General features: G+C 32.4%; 1 protein-coding gene across 1 annotated transcript in view; it reads left to right on the plus strand.

Moving 5' to 3' along the window:
- The window catches only part of ITGA8 (integrin subunit alpha 8), a 141225-nt gene extending 131370 nt beyond the window's left edge, over positions 1-9855 (plus strand). The window contains exons 29-30 of the mRNA XM_081933745.1: positions 3047-3169; positions 6830-9855. Coding sequence (XP_081789871.1) covers positions 3047-3169; positions 6830-6916 — 210 coding nt within the window. The 3' untranslated portion in view covers positions 6917-9855. The remainder of the gene's footprint in view (positions 1-3046; positions 3170-6829) is intronic.
- The last annotated feature ends 888 nt before the right edge of the window (positions 9856-10743 follow it).

Here is a 10743-nt window from a genome sequence, read left to right on the forward strand (position 1 = left end):
TAAAAAGTTGAGGCTGTAATATTACCTTGTACTGTGCTAAAAAGAATCAGAAGTCAAGGCCTTTTTCTTTCTTCCCTTGTACCTCATATTTTCTTTCCTTCTCTCTTTTTCCTTCCCTTAATTTTCTATTTTTATTTGTATTTTATACACTGACAAAACAATAAATGTCAAGAGATAAAAAGTTTGGCCAGACATTCAAGGGGCTTTAGCCTGCCATAAAGATATTCTCATTAACCTATCTATCTCTATAAAGTATCTACAGCAACAGGAATTGACACTGGAATCCCTCTTACAATTTACATCACATCTTTATGTAATGCTTATTTTGATAACATTAATTTTAGTGGGAGGTTAAACCAACTATTATATCTATATAAGAATAGACATATTTAATTCAACACTACTATATATTTTGAAGTAGATGTCACCCAAGTAATATAGTTTTTACAAATTATAAATTCTAACCTCTTTTGACATTCTATAGATAAGGGTAACAAAGCAGACTTCTTCCAATTAATAGGATAAGCAACATATATTATACATTTTATTTATTATTTAAATAAGCTTTGGTAATGTCATTGTATAAATATTAAGGGGAGCCATAACATCCTCAGTGTTGAGTGCAACACATCTTTAATATTTTGAGACTGAATAATGAAAAAAGCCATTGATTCAAGAACCAATTTTCATTAAAGGAATAAGGAACATCTTTATTAATTGCCACAATAAACAGTTGAAATTCAATGAATAAAAGATGGTAGAACCCCATTCCTTGACTTTTAATATAGTCAGTCTGAGCCATAGCAAAGACTTTTTTCAGCATCAATCTCAATCTAAATTAATAAAAAATAGACAGAAATTCTGACAATATCCATCTAATGATTAGTATTCTCTATATTGCCATAGATAAAATGGAATCCATTGTTATTAAGGTGACCAACTTTTTTACAATGAAAAGGAGGACAAATAAATTGGAAAAAATATATCGTAAATAAAAGAAATATTTTATTCATTGCAACAATAATACACTAAAATATGATATATGCATAATAAAAACATTTGCAACATTTTATATTGTAATTATGCTTACATGCCTGTTAATTATTATTTAAATGAGTACTTTTCCATTGAATTAATATTTTTTGTCAATGTATCATCTTCTAACAATATATTGGAAATATCTGAACAAGAAATATCCTTCATATTGAATTTTACGGCAAGTGCTGCAGCTAGAGTATCAACATTCAATCTCGATTTCTCACTTGTCGAAAAATCATTGGCAATTGAAAAAAACTCTTTCAACTGCTGCATTAGTTCCAGGGCAGCACAATGTAAATTGAACAAGTATAAATAAATGTTCACATGGAATATGTTCATTTTTGAAATGGCTGAAAATATCCACCCATCTTTTATCAATTTCAACGTGTTGATTTTCCCATTGTATTAATTTTTCAGAATTTAAATATACATTCAGTCTTCTAATTTCTTCAAAGAGACAATTGTCATCTCTTTTAATGTCTAGCATTTCTTTAGATAAAAATTCAACACAAGATTTAATATCTGTTCAATATACTTGCGATGAAGTAAAAAAAACACCATTAAAAACTGTTTAATAAAATACGTCACATGACACGCAACAGATTAGCCTTCAAATATCAAAAAGGAGGACATGTAGGAGGACACTTTTCGAGGGAGGACAAAACTTACAAAAGAAGGACTGTCCTCCCTAAAGGAGGACGGTTGGTCACCTTATTGTTATAATTGCAGATTTCCAGACCTTCATATTCTAGAGTACATTATAGACCAATAATTTAGCCATCTCTGTTAATAAATGTTCAAAATTCAAATGCTTACATCTACAACACTTGCCTCCACTGAATCATGGTTTTCAGCATTCTCATTCAACTTAAATTGGAAAAAATGGAGGGATCAAGAAAAATATTTTTTTTTCCTTTTGTAATCTTCTTCCGATAGTAAGCATTTCAAAAAATTTACTGACGCATTGATTTAGGCCAGCATTTGTAATTGTGATTAAATCACAATACAGTAAAATGATACTAAAATAACCTGTTTTTTATTATATTTCATTTTTTTTAATATTTGAGGGTTTCAGAATAGAACATTCTGTTCTGAACATGTAAAATAAATGGCTCTTTCATATGACATAAAAATATATTGTACCTGAGTCCTTATTTTACTTTTTTTTCCTGTAAAGAAGATTTTTTTTCTTTATTGGGTTTATTTAGGTGTTTTTTACTCAAACTTTAAAAGAGCATTGGGCAATTTGAACTGCCTGAGACCATACTATTAACTTATAGCTATTTGGCTTTTACTTCTGCAGTTATCTAGGAGAATGTAGATATACTGAGTTGGATCATGTTATGAATTCTGACTAATTAATGTGTATGCAGATTCCCAAGTATCCAGTTATGATTGTTGCAAATATACTTTTAAAAAAAAGGAAATTAGACTTTTCTTTGTTTGAAGACTTTTCATTTCTCATCCCTGATAGCTTCTTGAATTCTGATTGTTATCTGGTCACGCAATTCCTGCAAGGAATGTAAATCCTTCCATTTTCCACCATTTAGTCAGAACTGAGGAAGCTGACTGGATGAGAAGCAAAACATCTTGAAGGAAAAACAGGAAAGTCCAGTTACCCCCCCCCCTTTTTTTTTTAAAGCACCTTTGGGTCTGACTAATAAACTTAATTATTCTAGGTACCTGAACTTTTATGAGTGCCAATTCATTTAACATACTGTTTAGGAAAAAGCTTGAAACTGTCATTTCTAATAAGCATTAGGAGTGACTATCCAAGTATACAAGATTAGGGAAAAGGGGGAACTCTGACCACTAGACAGAATGAAGCCTGCTTTTTAGAGAGAGATGGAGTAGAGAACATTTTGTGCGGTACTTTCTTCCTTCTGAGCTGGCTGTTTCAGAAATGCTATTATGCTGTCTTTTACGTATTAGGCAATTGACATTCAGTAATGTAGAGAGTTTTTTTTCTTCATTTATCTGTACTAATTACTTTCTTATTTCATTTCAGATAAAAACATCTGTGATTTGGGCTACTCCAAACATTTCCTTCATAATCCCACTGTGGGTTATAATATTGGCAATACTTCTTGGACTACTGGTTCTGGCTATGTTGACATTAGCCTTGTGGAAGGTAGGTTACATATTGGAGAGGATGTTAACAGAACGAAATTGGGAGTTACAGAAAGGAGGGAAAATAATTTGGCCTTCTCATCCAAACAGTCATAGATATATGAGAAGGATATGTTTGCGTTGCTAGTCTTTTTTTTTAAAGCTTGTTTTCAAACACATTATTAAAAAGGTTAGCTATAAGTAAGATTGTAAGATCAGCTGTGATTCTTAAGATCTTTATATTTTGTCCAGCAACTCTTTATGCAGGCTATAATAAAGAAGCATCACTAGTATTGTCAAGAGGTTATCTTTTGCAACATGCTGTAGTATCTCAGGAAAACAAATATTGTTTCGTAAAATTGCATGTAAGCTTAAGAGGGACGCAGTGGTTCAGTGGCTAAGACGCTGAGCTTGTTGATCAGAAAGGTTGGCAGTACAGTGGTTCGAATCCCTAGTGTCGCGTAATGGAATGAGCACCCTTTACTTGTCCCAGCTTCTGCCAACCTAGCGGTTCGAAAGCATGAAATAATGCAAGTAGAAAAATAAAGATCACCTTTGGTGGGAAGGTAACAGCATTCCATGCGCCTTCTGGGTTTAGTCATGCTGGCCACGTGACCATGGAGACGTCTACAGACAGCGCTGGCTTTGAAATGGAGGTGAGCATAGACTCCCCCTAGAGTCAGGAATGACTAACATACATGTGCGAGAGGAATCTTTACTTTTACCTATGTAATCTTATATTAAAATTGGTAGGGTCTGTTTAATTTTTTTTTACTATGTCATTAAAGATTTGCAATCAATAAGTCAATCAAATAGTTTCTATTTCAGAGTATCAGAAACAATTATTTTCAAATTACCTGAAACCATAAAACTTTACACATCTGGGGCATAATTTATCTTGGAAGGAAGGGGAATATATTTTCACCGATGTATTCCTGTGAAATAATGATTGTTAACTATTTTAAACAGATCCCATATGTTATTAGATATAACTTTTCCCTAAAGCTTTCCTCCCCAGTATCCATACATTGATAACCGTATCTATAATATAGTACAGTGGTCCCCAACCTTTCTGGCTTCACAGACCAGCAGCAGCAGTAGTGGTGGGAAGGGGATGGTTTCACGGGTACAACCTAATCACACCCATGCACAAGTGAAACTTCATGCACTCGTCCACTGCTTGCGCAGCCCGGTTCCAATGGTCCGCAGCCATTGATCATTAGATCAATGGTCTGAGGTTTGGGGACTCTGATGTAATAGATTAAAATATACGGAATTAGATACTATGGGCTCAAATTAAAAATAAATTTTAATAAATTTTAATTTATCAGTAAAAATAATTTTATAAATAATTAATAATTTATTGATGATTATTAAATTTTATTTAAATGTTCTTATTTGCTCCTTATGTTAGCTAATTATTTTATCTGTGCGTTTTTAGCATTCTAAAATTTTGGTGATTCCTTTATATTGGACAAAGTGGACTATTGTCACATGCATAGTGAAATCAATAGGATATCTTAGAATAGTAAATGTGATATGTAACGAGATAACTGCCTAGAACTTTTAGAACGTGTGTCAACAATCTATGTTAAGCAGTCCCTTTATGAAATAAAAAAATATGTTTATATATGTGATATAATATCATAAATATTCATAATTTTCTCCAACATTTATTTACTTATGTATTCAATATATAACCACCTCCCATATATTCAAACTATATACAATGCATGATTTTATTTATGCTTGTCTCAAATGATTTTATTTTAACAAAGAAAATAAAGTGTTTCAAAGTGTCGTGAGTTTAGTTTAAAACTTGAGTATAAATTTTAGTGATTTTTTTTTGTATTAAATTCAAATTTGAATTTGTGCTAGATTATTCTAAATGTAATGTTATTTACCGTAGTTTCCTTAGACAGTAATCAAAAACTTCAGATGATATTTTGAGTGATTAGATTATGTTCTGTCAAGATGACATGATGGGGAAGATTTACCCTGTGTGGTGAGACACAAGTTATTCATTCCTGGCATTAAGTGCTGCTTATGACCTGCCAATAGAGCTTTTTTTTTTTTTTTTTTAAAGCATTCCATTTCTTTATATCTTCTGTCCTAGACTGAGTTACTCAGAGTTACTCATCTAGACAGATAATCCATTACTTAGACTGACTCTTGTTCAACATTAGGCTTTTATCTTCCCCTTGCTCACATTGTTAGAAAACAGATCAGTCACAGTGCAACTTGGTATGAAATAGCAGTTCACCAACAATACTCAGTAGAGACTTACCAGCTTTCTCATCTTCCTATTGGAATGAGTCATGGTTGGACTTATGTTTCAGACTTGACATCTGTAAAAATGCTTTTTCTGATATTGAATACTTGGTTTTCACCATTATATCCTTTATAAAGCAATCTATTCTCACGAGTTTCACATTAGGAAAATGAAGAACCTTAGACAGCCTAACTCCTCAGACTTAAATATTTGTACCAAATATCTTTTTGTGTTGGTATCATTCTGCAAAACTAAGATCATTTCAATTACTATATATCCCTGGATGTAACTGATATACACAAGATTGAGATTTAAAACTGAGGTTAATATTATGTTTTTATCATCTCTATCATCAACTCAAGGGAACAAATTTGCATAATATTTCTGCCTATTTTGTCCATAATTTTGGCAGGTGGGTTGGTTGAGAGAGTTGACCTAAAGTCCTTCAGCCAGGTTTTATGCCTCAAGGAGGCCTAGAACTCACAGTCTCTTGTTTCTAGGCCAGCATTATGACCATTATATCAAACTGTCCTTCTCCCACAACATCAAGCTTTCAATATCAATATGACTCCTGTTTTTTAATTCAATCATAGTCCGTTTCTGAGATATGCAACAGTATCTCAGTCAGGTCTGCTAAAAAGTAAACACTGTTATATTCAGTGGATTTATTCCCTGGTTTATTTTCAGATAAATTGAACAGTCTTGGGAATATATTGTGCTTCTGGAAAGTTCATTTATTTATTTATCTGTGTTTGTTTTTTTGTTTGTTTGTTTGTTTAATTTCTATAGTTCTCCATCTCAGTCAATAACTTTGGGTGACTTACAATTAAAAAAATATGTATTACAGTTAAAATGCAAAAATACTTTAAAATAATACAAAACAATAGAAACATCCAAAATAAATATTCATAGCAGCCAAGATACTTGGCCATTTAGTAGTAAAACTAGGAAACAGGGCCCTTGACATATTCAGCACCCCTGGCTCGTGAACAGAGATAGGTTTTTAGGGCCTTATGAAAGGCTAACAAGTTCTTATTGTATTAGTGATAGGATTTCCATACAACAGGATTTTGTTGTTGTTTCATGTAGCCTTTCTGTCACTTACATGCACTTGAATTAGTTGCTTACATGCAAAAAGCAGTTCTGACTGTAAGCTGATTTGATATATTATCTTACTATTGGGGGGGGGAGTACCAAAATGGCTTAATTTAAAAAGTGCAGATGTTTTGTGTAACAATTCAACCCCACTTGCCAAGGATTATGCGAGGTACAATATATCTGGAGTCACTTGGATTTGCATAAGCATATTTAGTCGAGTCCTAATGGCAGTCTGAAATTTGGAAAGATGATGTTATAGTAATTGGATTATTGGTTTTTCCAATTTACTTATATTGTACTGTTTTGTTCCAGTGTGGTTTTTTTGACAGAGCCAGGCCACCTAGAGATGACATGGCCGAAAAAGTGCATCTAACAAGTGACAAGACTACTGATACTTAGAAAATGAGTGTCCAGATCAAGGGTTTGGAGGTTACTTGGAAACTTAATTTGGATCAAGATTGCCAAATAGCTGTAATTGGACCTATGCAATATTCTACATATTCAGAACATAGAAGACAGAAAACGCTACTATCTCTGCCTCAGAATTGATGAGCAACCTTCCATCCAAAAAGAGTTAATGAAAAAGAATTGTTTCAGTTTTTCAAAACTGATTCTTAGTGAAATTACTGGATACATCAAAAGCAGTCCTAAATCCAAATGGAGCAGAGATGGAAAGCCAACAACACTTAAATGGATGAAAGATGAACAAGACACAGTGTTCAACTCTACTGTATATTGGCAAAATCTTGAGGCATCTCCCTAAGGATAGGAACTTTTATAAACACTGGCTCAGGGAGGCAAGCAATATTATGGGTAATATTAAAGTACCTCCAGAAAGTAAAACTAGCCTTTCAAAATACTTCTTGAAAGTAAGACACACAAGTATTTATCTAACTTTTGTAGACTCAGCATCCTACAAAAATAGGATGCTGAAATATGTTGTTTTCACCATTTCATCTGTAAATAGAGTGAATATATTCTTTGCATTCCATATACTAATTATAAATGTTTGGAAAGAAGCAAAGTTTTATATTTCTTTGTAGGAGTAAATGTATTATAAAAAAATATAAAATTTCAGAGCTTGAAAATGAGCCTTCATACAAAAGCATAAAATAGAAATTTCCATTTATTTAATGACTCTACATCATGAACAAAACAGATTAAAATTGTTTGCAATATCATGATAGTAAAGAAAAGCATGGTATTCTAGGGAAAAGACAGAAACCAAAAAGGAGAAGTGATGAATCTATATAGATTATCTTACTGTATTCTAGTAATATAATCCAGTCAAGAGAAAAACTAATTAGTGAATTTGATTTGATAGAAAGACTCCATGTAAACTAAATAATATCAAGAAATAAAAATAATTCCTCAACCCTTCCCAAGAAAAATTCTGTGGTTTACAAATTATAGTTAACATTTGCTTTGAATGGATGGATTACTCAGAAGAATTAAACATTTGGAGATGTACAGTTAAATCATTCCTAAACTCAGTAAGAGGCATCTGGCTAACAGATTAAATTTTGAAAGACCTTCATCAATTTTGTTCAGAAACTTTGAAACAATCAATGTGTTTCTCTGTTTTTGCTCCTGTGATTCTCCATAGGTGCAGGTTATTTAGAATTGTATATCTTCCAACAGGAATGTTTTTCTGCTCTCTAACAATGATGGTTCAGTGACATTAATTCTGATGCATATAAGAATGATTCCAGCAACTCTTAGAAGCCTGGTTGATCTCTCCCATGGAGTGATTTTAGTATAGCAAGCAGATTGGTGAACATTCTTACTTGTTTTTTATAGATTGTATTTTTTTATCGGACCACATCTAAAATGATTTCATCTATAGATTATGTAATGATAGGACTGAAGTATTTTCCTTTGAAAAAAATACAGCTGCAGTTTTTGACAAAATAATGTATTTGTGCAAACAGTAAAAAATGCTGCATTAAGACTTTCCCAAATGTTGATATTTTCAGCATCTCATTATCTTCCCTTGGATTGGTTTATTGAAGCTGTGTCTAACATCAGATGTCCTAGTTTCAATTGCTCCAATAATCCTATTGTTTGTTCTAAAAAAACCAAAAACTATTATGTAATTTCTATTGTCATCAAAGAAGACACAGAGAAAAATGTCCTTTGCTAGAATCCTTTTAACATAAATTATATTTTTCTACAATCGAAATGAGTTAGATGCAGTGTACTTGCCAATCTATTCTTCAAAGAAGGTTTTGAAAAATATCAATTTCTAGCAGTTAATTAAATAGCTGAACAAGTTGTCCTTATTTTATTCTGAGACTTTTTTTTACTAAACTTGTAGAATTTAGCCCACAGTCTTCGGATTCCTGGTGGTCCAAGTATTATCAAGTTCTGACCTCGCTTGACTTTTCCAGATCAGCCAAGGTTAACTAGATGTTATCACCTATTTTTATAAAAATCCTGGCCTAGCCACTGGCTAGGCTGCTATTATTTTAGAGAAACAGAGGCTTTGTAGGAATCAAAGAACCTTTACAGAGGAATATTTAAACAAGCTGTTTAAAATAAATAGAGGAAGCCTGTAATCACTCAACTAAGGACAGGCAACCTCTGGCCCTTGGTCTAATTTCATCTGGCCTTTGATCTAATTTCAAAAGGTCTCTGCAAATGATGAGCTCAAAGTTCTGTTAAGAATAAACTCTATTCTCTGATATTATGCTGACTGGCAAGGAAGAAAACGTAAATGTCAGAAAGAATGAGAGAATAAAGGAGTTATTAGAAAGGAGAAAATGACAGTCCATTCACTTTTATTCTAATTTCACTGCCTTTCTTCAGATGCAGTATATTAGCATTGTTCCCTGTTACAACACAAACACAAACTAATTTTTCATCTAAAGAGGCTATATTATTCCTTGTAGTTTCATCTCAGCTTAAAGTCTCTACTTGATCATAATTAAACTTATTGTGATTTTCATAATTATCAATTATGAATTGAGAAAAAATAGTCAAGAATGGAGTACTATTGTGTTGTTTCCTCTGTTTTCATATATCACGTAAAGGATGACTGCTCTACCTGTAAAAGCAGTTTCACCCCATCTGATTATCCATCTATGTAAGCAAAGCAATTAATATTTTTTTGGCAAGAATAGTAAATATTGCTTTATAATCCAGAATTGGCTGCACACATGTACATCAGTGGCCCATAATTGTCTTGGGTGAATGAGATAGAATATGTTTTTTAAAAATGTTCTTATGTGCAATAATTTTATATTATCTATGTACATGGTGCATGTTTACACTGGCGTTTGTTTTTCTTAAAAGAAGTTCAGATATATTGATTAAGAAATAAAATAACTGTTACCTTACCTCCATATTTTGTTAACAATTATTTAAAACAGAATCAGGCTTCTACATGGACCTCTGATCAGACAATCTCTATGAATAGCCACTAACACTAATCTACTAACACTAATCTACAAAGTGACAAAATTAGTGGACCAGAGGAATATTGTTGATATAGTTTACTTGGATTTCAGTAAGGCATTTGATAAGGTAGATCATAACCTACTACTAGATAAAGAAGAAGAATGTGGGTTAGACAGCACCACCACATGATGGATTCGTAACTGTCTGACCAACCGCACTCAACATGTAATACTCAATGGAACTGCATCTACATGGAGGGAAGTATGCAGTGGAATACCCCAAGTAAAAAACAAAATAAAAATTGGGAAAGGAAATAATCACAATGAATTTGTCTCAAGCCCATTTTGGACAGTTAACCTAGTATCACATAAGTGAGAGATACAATACATATGATAATAAAGTTTTCATATTTCTAGTCCTCAGCATCTTACTTTCTTTTGCAAAAATGTTTGCAATTTTTAGAGAGCATTTTTAGAAATTTTATTGATTATAAATTGGAAATGTATAGCTTTATAGTTCCGTTTTTTGTAGAGGTAAATACATGACCAACTTTTCATGTGTATCCTACCATTTGACTTACTTGCCTGGACTTGTCCAGCTATGCTATTTTTTCTTTGTCTGATTTTGAACACCAGCTAACCCTCCCACCACAAAAAAAGTAAAAATGTAAAGATAGAGATCAATTTGTTTCTCTTGTAATAAGGACACTCAAAGAAATATGAAGGCTATTGATGCATGTGATAATACAGAAATGTAAAATTAAACTGTTCTACAAGATCTTCCACAATAAGGATACAGCTACAAAGTGATGATGATTAGGACTTGAC

This window comes from Natrix helvetica (genome assembly GCF_964273705.1).
Source record: "Natrix helvetica genome assembly, chromosome: Z".
NCBI classification, from domain to species: Eukaryota; Metazoa; Chordata; class Lepidosauria; order Squamata; family Natricidae; genus Natrix; species Natrix helvetica.